This window comes from Petaurus breviceps, unplaced genomic scaffold, assembly GCF_028583685.1.
Source record: "Petaurus breviceps papuanus isolate PSGF00001 unplaced genomic scaffold, PetGlider_PUasm1.0 90895, whole genome shotgun sequence".
In the NCBI taxonomy this organism is placed as follows: Eukaryota; Metazoa; Chordata; class Mammalia; order Diprotodontia; family Petauridae; genus Petaurus; species Petaurus breviceps.
The window spans coordinates 407,162-422,195 of record NW_027187372.1 but is presented as its reverse complement, the minus strand read 5'-3'; the positions used below and the strand labels follow the sequence as shown (position 1 = coordinate 422,195).

At 47.8% G+C, this 15,034-nt stretch overlaps 1 protein-coding gene across 1 annotated transcript in view; it reads right to left on the bottom strand.

The window, feature by feature from the left end:
* Positions 1-6,862: 6,862 nt before the first annotated feature.
* Positions 6,863-15,034, bottom strand: part of KIAA1614 (KIAA1614 ortholog) — a 48,237-nt gene continuing 40,065 nt past the window's right edge. Inside the window, exon 9 of the mRNA XM_069074365.1 lies at positions 6,863-8,365. Coding sequence (XP_068930466.1) covers positions 8,127-8,365 — 239 coding nt within the window. The 3' untranslated portion in view covers positions 6,863-8,126. The remainder of the gene's footprint in view (positions 8,366-15,034) is intronic.

The following is a 15,034-nucleotide window of genomic DNA, read 5'->3' as shown; positions in this document are numbered from 1 at the left end:
GGTATGTCTGATTCTTTGTGACCCCATTTGGGGTTTTCTTGGCAGAGATGCTAGAGTAGTTTACATTTCCTTCTCCAGTTCATTTGAGGAAACTAAGGTAAACAGGGTTGAGTGACTTGCCCAGGGTCACACAACTAGGAAGTGTCTGCAGCCAGATTTGAACTCAGGAAGATGCGTCTTCCTGACTTCAGGCCAGCACTCTATCCACTGGGCAACCTAGCTGCCTGGCTGATGGAGTAAGAAACCCAAAACTGGGGACCTGAAGGACCTTCTCCAAAAGAGTAATGGTAACTCTGTGGGCTGAACACTCACCAGCTCCTCACATAAACTTTGTCTTTTGACTCCTCCCTCTCTGTGACCTTTGCTTTCCAGTGAAATCCCAAGTCCCTAGATTCAGATCTCCACAAGTGTCTTGTATCCTTCCTCTTCCCCTGGTTCCATTGCAGACCCTCACTTACACCCACCCTCACCATACTCCAATAGCCTCCTTACAGTCCATCCACTCTCCTACCTGCAGCCCATTCCTCATATTTCTATTAGCACCATCTTTACACATCTCCTCAATGACATCACTCCTTTGCTTAAAAAAATTTTTTTTAAATGGTCTGAAACTCTGCCTGGCATTCAAGGCCCTCCACACTCTATAAAATCTTGATCTTTCCAGCCTTTTCAAACATTGCCCTCCAGACACTCTAAGGTTCAGACTAACTCCATGGTGCCAGGTATCACAAACAGACCCTGAGCTCTCCCAACTACTTACCTTTGGTCATGCCAATTAATAATAACTGCTAGCATTTATATAGCTTTCTAAGGATTGCAGAGTGGTTTACTAATACCTCATTTGATCCTCACAACAACTCTGGGAGGGAGGTACTATTATTATTATTTTACAGATGAGAAAACTAAGGCAGGACTAAAACTCAGGTCTTCCTAACTCCAAACCCCAAGCTCTATCCCCTGCATCACCCTGGTGCACAGAATAGCCTTTCCCCCTTCCCCACCCCGCTGAATTCCTACCCTAGAGATTGCTTTATTGGTAATGATCTTCTTCCACAGATCTCTGAGAGTACTTTGGTTTGCATTAAATGCATTTGTCACAGAATCATATTATTTAAACATAAAATTGAGAGGCAGCAGCTTGTGGTAGGCTTGGGGTCTGGGGCACCTGAGTGTAAGTCCTGACTTGCTCTGGGACCCTGGTCAAGTGTTCTCAGAGGTTTATTTTCTTTCTATATGAGACTATAAATTAGAGAAAAATTGCTGATATGCAGCCTCAATGGAAGCTTGGCCCAGGAAAACCTAGGTTCACTCGCCCCCTCCCTTTAACATTATTTGTTGTGTTCCACCACCCACTGGGCCTTCAAAGGCTTTGAATGTGTATCTCCCCCAGGCCTAACAAGGTGCTTTGCACAGATAGTCACTGCGATGTCTGCTGGCACTTGCAGGCTGGCAGGAACCTAACCTACCTGACACCTAGAGGAGTGACCAAGGTTCTCTGTCACAGGCTCCCCAGAACAAAGTGACACGGGGTGTTTACACGAGCTTTGCTGGCCCGAGGAAGAGGGAGGCCTGGAGGGGGTGGGGGGAGGGGACAATGGCTAATAAATGCTGGAAGCTGGCTCTGCGCAGCCCCGGGGCCGCCTCCTGCGGGAGGAGGCGGGCTCGTTAACCCCCTCTCGAGGCTCCCTTTCCGGGCGAGAGCGGGGGGGGGGGGGGGGGGGAAGGAGCTTGGAGTGGGGCTGACTGACCCCGGATCGTGCCTTAATATAGATTCCGTCTTTCCTGCCTTTTTTTCAGAAATCACCAGGTAGCCCAATTTGTCTGACAATCTCCCTCTGAGGTCTGTCCCCTCCTCCCCTCTTCTGGTTACTAATCAAACAGCAGCAGTGCCGTCAACACACACACACACACACACACACACACACACACACGAACTGGGTCGGCGAGGTGATGGTTACGGTGGCCAGACCCTCCCGGAAAAGCTCCCATCCTAGCGCCCTTCCCCCAGCCCTCCCCGGAGAGCCCCGGGCAATCTGTCCAGACACCCTGGAATCTTTAGCTTCGTAATACAAATTCCCGGGGGAGGCTGGAGAACAAAAGGCAAAAGACTGAGGGTGGTGGATATGGGGAGGGGGGAGAGGAGAGGGGGAAAGAGGGGAGGAAGAAGGGAAAGAGAAGGGCCTTGTTGAGGACGGGGGCACGAGCGCGCGCGCGCACACACACACACACACACACACACACACACACACACACACACATACACACACACCACATAGATATGCCCAGAGCTCACACACACACGCAGAGCTCACATGAACGCACGCACTGCACATAGATATACCCAGAGATCACATACCTCCACACCCCACATATTATACCTAGAGCTCACATACACGCACACGCACGCACCCCACAGATGTACCCAGAGCTCACAAGCACGCACCCCACATATACTCAGAGCTCTTACACACATAACACACCCAGAGTTTACGCACCCCACGCAGATATACCCAGAGCTCACACGCACGCACGCACCCCACTTAGATATACTCAGAGCACGCACACACACGCACGCACACACAGAGCTGGGCAGGTGTCTCGGGTTTCTCGGCTGCAGTCCCGGGGTTGTCTGGGGACCGCAGTGATTGAGTGACTGCGCTGTTTGCGGTGGCGGGGAGCGGGTCCCTCCGCCTCCTGACTGCAGAAGCCTGGGGAGACCCAAGCCCTCCCCTCCGCACCTGCTGTCGGGGAGAGGGCCACCTTCCCGGGATGTCTGCCTATACATCTAAGCCTCCCGCGCCCCGCTGGAGACTCGGGGAGGGGAGCACCCACGACAAAAGGAAGGTGCTGCAGCTAAAGTCTGCAGTCGGGGGTGGGTCCCCGTCCCTCCACGAGCTAGGAGGGCAGCCCTCCGGAGCGGGGTGCCACTCCCCCTCCATTCAGTGCTGGGCCACAGCGGGCCTGCCGTCCCCTCCGCCCCCGCCGGCTGCTACTCCATGCCCAGCTAGCTCGGGGCCAGCTGGCCCGGACCCTTCTTCTCCCCTCCCCCCAGTCCCCACCTCCACCTCTGCTACCGGACTCCTCCCCCCAGGCAGCGGCTAGAAGCTGCGGCGACCTCGGAGGCCCGGGGGCGGCCGAACGGAGTCTGCCCGGCCTGGGTCACTTGGGTCTAGAATCTAGCCGGAACAAAAGGGCCATTTGCTTGAGGGAGGGGGGGTAGGCAGCCTAGGGTGTGGGAGGACCTTGACCCCTCCTTTTTGTTCCCCTCCCCCCAGGAACTTGGCCGGGCAGCCTGTCCTTAAAGATGCTATTACCGGCCCCCGCCGGGCTGTGGCCCCCAGCCCCTCCTGACTCTGGGAGAGCCTGGCGCCCGGCGCTCCCTCGGGGCCGGCCCTGGGGAGGGGGAGCTTGGGGACCGACCGGCCCCAGCTGGCTCCGGGGCCCCGGGGCGTGGGGGGAGGGCAGCGGGCAGAAGCACAGAGGGAAGAGCCCCTGCCACCGCCTCCCCGGCAGGCTGGGGCGGAGGGTGAGGGGGCTGGGAGGCCGGGCCCCCTTCCCGGGCTGCCCGCTGAGGCTTGCCACTTGGATCCGGGCCAGGCTAGGCTTTTGCAGAAAGGCCTGGAGCGGCCCCAGCTGTGATGGCTTCGCATTTTCCTTTTATAGAGCTTGGCTGCTTACAGGGAAGCCGAATAGAAAAGCCTTCGCCTCCAGGCGGCTAATCTGCATCCGAGAAAACAGGCGCTCCCCGCGCCCCTCCCCTCCTCGGACCCTAGCCCCAAACTCTCCAGCAGGCGCAGTGGGGGTGGGATGCACAGAGCTTCCTTTCCCTGGGAGCTGCTCAGTCTGGAGTGGGGGGGGGGGGCGCCTTTCAGAGCCCCCCTCCTCATGCTTTGATCCTGCGGGTTTCCCCCACCCCACCCCACCCCAACCCCTTAGGAGCCGAGGGAATCTGCCTCCCTCCATCACTCCAAACGACCCCGGGATGAACAGCACGGCACCGGCGACCAGGGAGGGGGCAGGGCGGGGAGGTGATCTGCCCTTCCAAGCGGGGGATTGCTGAGCCCCTCTCAAAGCCAGCACCTGGGGCCCAAGGCTATCCATCTGCCACTCGTGGCTTCCAGCAGCAACCTCTGACCCTCACCTTCCTTCTGTTCCCTTGGCTGAGCAAACCGTGGAGGCTCGGCCAGGCAGGCCTGCCCACACTCCCCTTAGCCCCCTTCCCCTACCCCCCTCCCCCCCCCCCCAGCAAAAAGGGGAAAAGTGAGGAAAGAGGAGGAACACTGAAGATAAAACACCCCCTAAGGACCAGTTTGGCAGCAGTGGGGGGAAGTCAGACAGTCATCAATTTACTGTGTGGCTGTTTTAATTGCCTTCTCTCTTCCCCCCCCACTCCCCCAGGACCTTGACATTTTTCTAAGCAAGGTCTATATTTAGGGAAAGGGGCCTCTTGTTCTCTCCCAGAGAAAGAATATGAGACCTTCTCAAAATAGGGCAGGGATAGAGTTAAACTGAATCCCCCGATATTTAGGTTAGGTTTCTGGTCAAGAAAGAATTTCCTTGTGAGGAGTGTTGGTTACCTTTGGGGTGAGAAAATCACATGTCTGGGATAGTTTTAGGTAAGGCCTGTAGATGTAGTCAGGAGGCAGAGGACAGACTGACTTAATCTGGTGGCCGCCATACCAGCTCAGTGTAAGACAGGGATAAGGAAATAATTAAATCCTGAATATCCCAGCTATGTGTACATTGCAAAGGCTGTTGTTCATCCTTTCTTTCTTTGAAGAGGACCAATGACTTCCTGGGATCATGTCTTGACTCATCAGTGAATAGGGTTAAAGTAGGACAGAGTTGTACAAAGCAGAAAGCCTTGTCCTCTATTGCAGTCTGGAAGTCCAGTGGCAACACAAAAGACAGGACTGGCAATGGCCCCAGGGTGCAGTAGACGACCTTGGAGTCTTCCATGCCTGACCACACTAAACACTCCACAGCACCTGCTTCAGCCTTGGTATGTGCTGGACAAATTGTTCTCATCTGCCCATTCTGTCAAGGGAAGTCTTGATATGCTTAGAGTAGACACCACTCTAACCAGCAAGTCTGAAGCCTGCTGGTTACCCTCAAACTGCTTTAATCCATCTGCCAGAGGATGCCTGCTTGGCATGTTACAGCTTCTTGGAGCCACAAGTGAGAGCTGAATGGCTGGTGGATGACACCAGAGGTAGATGAGTAGCCCTGAAAAGGGCTCTGCAAGACCTCACGACAGAGGTGCCAGTCTTCCTGGAACACCCCATATATCCTACATTTGCTAAGGTGCAGACTATTGGCACCAAAAACCAAACTCCCCTCTGACTCATGTCAGAAAGGTCAACCCATCTCAGTGACCTTCTGAGTCAATCCCACCCCACCCATCACTAAGTATGTTTCAAACTGAGGTTGATTACTTGACAAGCATGATTGAGACTGTGTCAGAGGTGTCAAACTTAGCTGTGACAACCCAAACCAAATTGAAATGGAAACAAAAAAAAAATTTAACAAAATAGATGAAATACAATAGAACATAGTTAATGCTAATTTGTGGTTTTCTAAGTCAGAATGCCACCCACAGCATATTGGACAGCTGCCAGCATGAGGAGCTTAGTTGACCCTTTCCATTTGGAGTTTGACACCACTGGACTTGAGTTCTTAAAAGCTCTGGGGACTCTTAAGAGTTCCATGGTGTCCTATGGGCTAAGACCTGTTGCCTTTCTACCTGCACCATCGGCCCAAGCAGAACAAAAGCTTTCCATCCGGGTGGGGTAGAGAGAGCTTCAAATTTGGAGCCAGAAGACCTTGTCCCTGAAACTGTGTGACCTCTGGGTCTCTACCCTTTCTTTTGTAAAATAAAGAAATTGGACCAGATGGCCTCTAAGGTCTGTCCCTCCCAGCTCTTAGACCTTTTTCGATAGTCCTTTCATTATGGCAGGATGTGTGTGTGTGTGTTGCTGGGAATTCTCAGTTCCACTATTAGCCCAAAGCCCTAGCAATGTGGAGGAAATAGAGAACACCTGTTAGCCCTGAGCTGTTGTTCCCAGCAGGGAATTTCCCGACCCAAAGATTCATGACTTTAAGAACAAAAATTGGAAGAGACTGATTAAGAAGCACCAAGAGAAACAAAGAAGTTGGCAAAGGGACTCAGTCCGAGGCGGAGCTCTCCGCTTTCAGAGGGTTCTGCAAGTGTAATAGAGCAACCCTTCACCTCTCCATACCATTTTACCCTTCCTTTCCCTGCCCCCCATCTTCATCAGAGCTCCCAGAACATGGGAATAGAATTTCAGACTTGGAAGGGACCATAAGATTATGGAATCCAACCCTTTTGTTTTGCAGGGGGGAGAAGTAACACACCCAAGATCTTCACAGAAGACCTCCCAGCACAAATCCTTTGAGATTTGGATAAAGGGCCACACTTGAGGACCTCAAGGGCCACATGTGGCCTCAAGGTCCAAGGTTCCCCATCTACTTCATAGCTTCTAAAACCTCTTCTTTACCCTATGAAGTACAAGATGAAAGTATTGTGTGGTCACAGAAACTCGAAGTAGGAAGGGAGCACATCTAGTCCCATTTGTACATAAGCAACTATCTCTTCCATGAAGTTTCTGATGGCCCAATGGATAAAGCACCAGGCCTAGAGGCAGGAAGCTCTGAGTTCAAATCTGGCCTCAGACACTTACTAACAGTGTGACTCTGGGCATGTCACTTAACTTCCATTTGCTTCAGTTTCTCCATCTGTAATGGGGATAATCATTGAACCTACCTTGCAGAGTTGTTATTCAGATCAAATGGGACAATTGTAAATCACCTGGCTTAGTAAGTGAAACCCAACTATTTACTATTATTATCATCCTGGTTTTACTGATAAAGAAACAGGTTCAGAGATTAAGTGATTTGCCCAGCCCTGTGTGGTTAGTCTTCTTACTCTACATGTAGTATTCTTTTCACACTCCAGGAGGACAGGGTTTGAGGCCAGCTGGACCCCTTTCTTACTCCCTTCCCTCCCCTCCCCTACGGAACTCAATGCAAAAAGCAGGAGCGTTCATCTCTGAGTTTTAATAATTTAAGAAAGCACATGGCTTCCTGGTCCTATACTGAAACCAAGCCTAGATGAGATGGGCAACGCCCCTCTTCCCCCATCTTCCCCTTTCTGGGTCCTTCCATACCTTCAGGCCCCAGAGCACAGAGCCTGCCTTGGCACATTTCCACCTCGGCACATTTCCACCTCTAGCTTGACCAACTATCTCAGGCTCACAGAAAGAGGTCTGGGCACAGAGCCTGGACATTCTGGACACAAGGCAGCCAGGCTTGTGCCTCTGGGGACAAAGCAGGTTGTCTGGGCTGGCACCATCATCCAGTTGTATCAGTGACCAGGGGAGGATATGCAGAACTAGGCTGGGGGTGGCCAATTTTTCTTGTTGGTTTCCCTCCCTCCCCTTCTTAGACTCTTCTGGGGCTGACAGGCAGGGCTCAGGGGTGTGGTCCCCCACTATCTGGCAGCCCCTAGTAGCTCTAGAGGCTTTGGTCAAAGGGAACCTTTATTTCCAGACAAAGACCCCCCAGATGAAGAAAAAGGTCTCATGGGGGTGGGGGTTGATAAAGAAAAGGCAGAGGGGCTTCTTTACTACTGAAAAGCCAAAAAGGCTTGTCTACTCAAGGCCCGGGACCTCACAGATTTAGAGCAGAAGGGACCTTTAGAGTCACCAGACCCAACCCTCCCATTTGACAAATGAGGAAATCGAGGCTCAGATCAGGGGAAGCCAGTCTCCATCAGGCTAATCACTTCTTGATGCTGATTTCCCAGATCATCAATTGAAGGGGCTAAAAGCTCACCATTCACCCTTACCAACTAGGACAGAGCCCCGGGCTACATACATCCCCCCCGAGAATCTCTGCCAGGGGCAAAAGACTTTGGCTTCTTCCAAATTTCCATAAGTTAATTCTTTACAAAAGAAACATCCACCCTCCCTCCCTGAAGGATAGCATCTGGACCAGAACACTTCCAACAGCCAGGGACTTAGATTGCATGTTTTATGGAGCCTCAGCTCCATAAAAAAGCCTGGGGCTGTTCTTTTTCCTTTCTTCTCCATGATCCTTTTGGAGTGTCAGGACAGCTGAGATGGAGACCCAAAGGCCAGCAGCAGCTCTGGGTTACCGTCGGGTCCCCTCTGTTTCAGCACACGAATAGAGAGGCTCTCAGACTGGGACAGAAGCTCATTGACCAGGGCCAGGCCCAACCCTGTAACCTTGGCCCCATTCACCTCCAGGATCTCATCCCCTACTCCTAGCAGCCCGGAGTACAACTTGGCTGTGTTGGCATCTGTGATTTCCTGAACATAGAACCCTGGGAAGAAAAACAGAGAACTTAGCACACTCCTGGAAAGAAAATCAATACACATTTATGGAGCACCTCCTAAAAGCAAGGCTCTTCCTTCCTTCCTTCCTTCCTTCCTTCCTTCCTTCCTTCCTTCCTTCCTTCCTTCCTTCCTTCCTTCCTTCCTCCCTCTCTTTCTCTCTTTCTTTTTTCTTCCTTTTTTCCTTCCTTCCTTTCTTTTTCTTTTTTCTCTTTCTTTCTCTCTCTCTCTTTTTCTTCCTTCCTTTCTTTGTTGTCGTTAAAGAGGTTCATATCTTCTTCAGTCCTTCTTTCCCTTATTCTCTACACTCACTGGCCTTATGGTGGAATGGTGAACACTTATATGGGTATGATTTCAGAAGGCTACTAATGTCCCACCCCAAATCCTTATAGTATCGAATGTTGGAGTAAAGAATAGTTGGGAAATGGTCATGAGGGCATGGGGGTGTACACTAAGATAGTGGATTGAGGTAAGAATAGGGCATAGATGAGGGAAGTAGTGTCTCAAGACAGAAGTTTCCTTATAGGTCTTATAGATTGTCAGTGGAGCCAACCAGAGGATGAGGAGTTTGGAAAACAGATAACGGCTGATCTAGACACCTGATGCAGAGCAACAGAGAACTTCAATTATCCAAAACTTCCACTGGAACTAATTTTCTGCCCCAAGAAGAGATGCCAAAAAGTTCTTGGATCAGATGAACTGATCTTCTGGATTTGACTGTTATCGATTTGACTGGAAATGATGGGAACTATGGGGGTGGGGCACGGAGGGAAGTGACTGATTCTTTTTAGAATTTGCAAAACAAGGAAGGAGAGTCAGATTTGGGGGAGCAGATATCAAAGTGTTCAAAGGAAGTCTAAGGAGAATCTCATGAACTAAAATTCTATCAGCCCACAAGGGATGGGAAGTTTTCCAGAATAAGATTCTTGAGAAGTCAGGAAAAAAAACACTATTGACAATGAGGAAAAGAAAACAATATGGGCATCGTGGGAAATTTAGAGTTATAAAGACAGATACTGGAAGAAAGTGTAGGTAAGAGAGAAGGGGAAGGGGTGGCACAGTTCGCCAAGAATGGCCCAGAATTTCTAAGGCTCAGACTCATAGCTGTATCTTGCAAGACAAACCAAGGACCACAAAAACCCTACAGTTCTATTGTGGAAAAGAAGTACTCAGATTGGTGCTCAGGGTTAGAACGATGGAAAGAGGGCAGAGCTCCTCAAAAGTTATTTTTTCTTCCGTTTTCTCTACCAAGGAAGAAAGATTTTTCAACTGGAAACAGGAGAATAAAAATGACTAATGAGGATTAGATAGCCAAGATAAAGACAGAGGTAGCAAGAGGGTGCCCAGCTGTCCTTGATGACTTATGGCCCAGATGAACTCTGTATGCCCCCAGAGTCTACAAAGAACGGGCAGGTGTGATTTGCTGAAACGCTGTTGGGGATCTCTGCAAGACTGTGGAGAAGGGAAGAAGGCCCATGGGATTAGAGATGGGCCAAGAGTATCTAACTTTACCAAAAAAAAAAAAAAAAAAGGCCCAGAGTCTGCTAACTATAGACTAGCAACCTGACTTCAATTTCTGGCAAAACTCTGGAGTGTTATTAAAGGTGTGGCTATCAAGAAGCTTTTGGTAAACTAACAATTTCCTTTTTTTAAAAATGGTTACTAGCCTGGTAGATCAGAAGATTCTGTAACTATAAGTTTAACCTAGAATTTAGCAAAGCATTTGACAATGTCTAACATGGTATCATTGTGGGAGGGATATAGGCTATACCACAGAACTGAAACCGGTTGATTGGCTGGAACCAAAGAGTGCTCATTAATGGTTTGATGCTCATTAATGGTTGGAAAGAGGTCTCTCTGGATTGCCCCAGGTACTCTGCATTTGGCCCTGTGCAGTTTAACTGTGTTCATTAGTCACTTAGATGAGGGCATAGACAGAAAGCTTATCAATTTTACTAATTTGTAGCTAGGAGGAAAGTTAAAATGTTGTATGACTCAGGATACCAAAAGATCTCAACAGGCTATATAGAATGTTGTGCCAAAATGAAAACAATGATATATAATAGGGGTAAATGTAAAGTCTTAGATTAAGGTTCAAAAAATCAACATGTACAAGATCACATGTACAAGAAGGGGAAGTGATGACTACTCAGCAGTCCAGTCATCTGGACTGTATGGGTGAGAGTTAGTACTTTGGAAACCTTAAGTTGCCATATGGATTTAAGTTATTTTTATTATTGTTATTAACAACAACATATATCTTGATTCTTGGTGACTTCAATACAAAAGCAGACATAGAGGTGAGAACACAAAAAATTGTTTCAAGATTAAGACACAGAAGAAGCTAGAAGAGAAGAGTTATAGACTACCTGGAAGCTGAATATGTTCCTTGAGAGAGTAAGAAGGAAGGGAGGGAGGGAATATTGATTAAGCACCTACCATATGCAAGGCACTGTGATGAGGGCTCTACAAATATCTCATTGATCCTGACAACAACCCCACAGAGTAGGCGCTATTATTACCCCCCTTTTACGGGGGATGGATTTGAATTCAGGTCTTTCTGACTTCAGCACCAGTGCTTTATCCACTGGACCACCTAGCTGCCTTGCAGAATGCTGTAGATATGTTATGTGATAGGACCAACATCTACCAGGGTTCTCCCTGCCCCACCAGTGACTAAGCCGGGATTTGATTGGTCTCAGGGGTCAGATGGAAACTCAAGCTGGGGATACTTTGACAAAGCTTCCTGATGGTTTCCTATTGTTTTGATGTGGCTTCCTGGTCACTGAGAGTTAAAGCCCTCACTCATGTAGAAAATCAGGCTCTGAGACTATGGCTTCTCCAGTCTGGAAACATCTAAAAACCAACACCCTGTCCTCCTGACCACATTCATTTCCATATGAAAATGTAGGCACCGTATCCTTGTTGATAACCCCTGTATATCGGGGCTAAGTAAGCCTCTTTTTGTTAACTGCTGCACTCCTTCTAAATGTCTTTTTGTCCCAACATCAAACCCAAACTAACAGGGTGCTGGAGTGAGGCTAGCTCCTAACAAATGGTAAGCACAGAACATCATCACACACAAAAATAAACTTAATATGGCAATACACACAAACCAATTTGTTATTAGTATATGAAGGAGCTGTCTTGAGCAGTTAGTGACCACTAACTCAGAGTAAAAGGTCAGAATCAACACCAAATTAGAATAAAGATGAGAAGACCCTGCATGCAATTATGTGGGCTCCAATCTGACACACTAACTCTAAAAAATGGGAACTGGACAAAGTTAAAGACAGTAACCACTGACTCCAATTATTAACTGATGTAAAGTGATTTCCACAAAATGGAGGCCACAGCACAGGAGAAACTCTTCATCTCCTTGGCAAGTGGGGAGACTTGGCAGACAAGGGAAATGTTAGCTTACAATATAAACTCATTTGCTACTTGGTACAAAAGAGGACAGTGGAAGATTATTAGCAGTATTGCCTCCAAAAATGAGGGAAAACAAGTCTGGAAAAAGTGTGGTGTGAGACCTTCCTAAACTAGATAGAAACTGGAAGGAGGCCAACAAATAGAGGAAAAATGATACAAATCTATTAGCTTTTTTTTTTTTTTTGCTTTTTGGAGGGGGGAAGGCAGGGCAATTGGGGTTAAGTGACTTGCCCAAGGTCACATGGCTAGTTTTTGTGTTAAGTGTCTGAGGCCAAATTTGAACTCAGGTCCTTCTGATTCCAGGACCGGTGCTCTATTCACTGCACCACCTAGCCGCCCCTTATTAGCATTTCTAAAACAACCTTTTTTTTTTCCTATCATAGTTACACAGATGCACTACATATGGACCCCAATACCTCTGCACCTTCATGTGATAATATATCGTTCTGTTAAGATCTTAATCCTTCTCCTTCCTTTCTCAAAGACTTTAGCACCTGATTCTCAGTCTTTCCATTCCATTTATATTTGGGGATTTTGTTCATCCATTTCGATGGTTTCCCCAGTTTATGAACCCCAACTTCTATGATCATTACCTTCACTCTAATTCAGCTACTCTCATCATCACAACTGTTCCACCTCCACAATCCAGAACTATGAAATTCCTCTATTTGCCCATAACCATCTACACCCCACCCAAACCTGTTCTTTATCCTGACTGCAACTGAAATCATTCCACCTTTCCTTGCTTTCCCAGTCCATCTCTCCCGCCCTAATCTCACTCTCTTCCCTTTGAAATCTTGACCCTACAGGTGACCGGTTCAACTTTTTCACCCTCTACTCAAATCCTATGGCTTTTTGTTATGTTGCTGTTCATCTTTTTTTCCATCCTTTTCCAAAACCTAACCCATGATCCACTCACTCTAATCATATGATCAAGTTGCTGAATTTTGCTCATATCACCACCTACCCACGGACGTTTTGAACTAGATGTCTCATAGGCATTTCAGGAACAACATGTCCAAGAGAGGACTCGGTATTTTTTCCTCCAAACCTAGTCTTCTTCTGAATTTCCTTATTTCTGTGGAGGGTACCACCATCCGTCATGTCACTTAGGTTCTCGAACTTCAGTGCCATCCTTAATGTCTCACTCTCCCTCTGCCACACAGCAAACCAATGACCAAGCCTTATCCATTCTACTTCCATTAAGTGCATCAGTCCCCCACTCACACAGTCACTACCGCTCACCCCCTCTGGCCTGGACTATTACGACACCTTTCTAAATGAAAAAGGGGTCTCCCTTCTCCATTCCTTTTCCCATCCAGCTGCCAAAGTGATCTCTATAAATACAGAACTGATTAGGCCACTCCACTGCTCAATAAACTCCAGTGGCTTCTTCTTACCCCTGGGAAGAATACAAGCTCCACTGTCTGGCATTTAAAACCCTCTATTCCAAACCGCATTTCCAGGTTTATTATACAGTATTCAGCTTTACATATAGTTCTGTTCTTCTCACACAACATCCAGTCTTTAAACCTTTGCACTGACTGTCCCTCATGCCTGGTAGACATTCCCTCTTCCTCTCCACCTCACCTCTGAAATGCTCTAGCTTCCTTCAAGGCTCAGCTCAAATATCTCATCAAACATTATGCCTTTCCTCATGGTTTCTTCCCTTCCAGCTGCTTAGTACCTTCCCCTGAAATTATCTTGGTTTTTTTGGTAGTCATTTTGTATATGCTTATAGAGGGTGCCCCAAAAGCCTTGGTGCTGTTTTAAACTATTAGAGTTTTATGTGTATGTATGTGTTGCCTGCCCCAGTAGAATATAAGCCCTTTGAGACTGACATTCTGTTGAGAGAAACAGGCACCATAACATCTTTCTCATTCTTCCCCTTCTCTCCATTGGCCCAGTCAACACCCTAGTTCAAGTCATCACCCCCTTCCTGTCCTGGGAACTCTAGCAATAGTCTGTTCATTGGCCTTCCTGTCTCCAGACCCTCCCCTCCCCACTCCATCCAGCTGCCAAATGGCTCTTCCTAAAGCCCAAATCTGACCAGATCATGTCCCTGATTTAGAAGCTTCAGTAGGTCTTCTTTCTCATCTAGGATAAAACACAAACTCCTTTGGCATTGAATGTTCTTCATAACCTGGCTCCAGCCCTCCTTTCCAGGCTGATTACACATGACTCCTCATTACTACAAGCCAGACAAACTGGCCAACCTGCTGTTGTTCCTGGAATACAACACTTCATTTCCCATCTCTCCCACTGTCCACCATGACGAATGACCTCCTTCCTCCCATCACCTTAGCAGGATCCCATGGTTTCCTAGCTTTTGTTTTTCTATCTCCAGTTCTTAGAGCAAAATTTGACACTTATTGGACATGTAATAAATGTTTGTTGAGTGAATGAATTATGGGACATGACAATCTCTAGGAATCAACATTTCCCGTTACCCAAAGGGCAATGGAGACACACAGCTGGGTTTACATTGGCTGCAGTCAGGAGTATCCTGAAGCCAGATCACACTGGCTCCAAAGCCTAATTGTTAAAATTTCAAGTGTGAGCACTGACAACATAAAAATAAAAAAAAATGCTATAAATGGAACTTGATTTGTTGTTTTGTTGATTATCTAGACTTGAGTAAGTGATGGAGAAAAGACAGTAAAAGTTTTGGGGATTTTAGTGGATTTTGATCTCAATATAAATGGATGGTGTGATATGGTATTGTCATCTTAGGCTGAATTAAGAGAAATGTTGTGTCCAGGAATGAGGAGGTCCTGCTGTGCTCTGCCCTGGTCAGACTCCACATGGACAATGGCGTCCTTTTCTGTGCCCCACATTTCAGGAAGGCCTTTGATAAAGCTGAAGACTGTTGGGAAAGGGCAATACGCATAATTAAGGCCCTTTGCATTCATATATGAGAATCAGTTGAATGAACTTGATATGTTTACCCTAGAGAAAAGAAGATTTAGGGAAGATGCAATCGCTGGCTTTCAGAAGTACTGGAAAACTCATCAAATGGAAATGAGATTCAGCTGGTTCTGTCTGGAATTGGGAACAACAGGCTAAAAAATAAAGTGAGTTCCCCCCCAAGAGGAGTGGCCTGCCTCAGAAGGGAGTCTGGGCCCTCTCACTGCAGATAGTCAAGCAAAAGTCAACTGGCCTTTCAGGTAAGTTGAACTAGAGATGGAGGTGGATGCCTTTTAAATGTGAAAATCTCTTCGATTCTG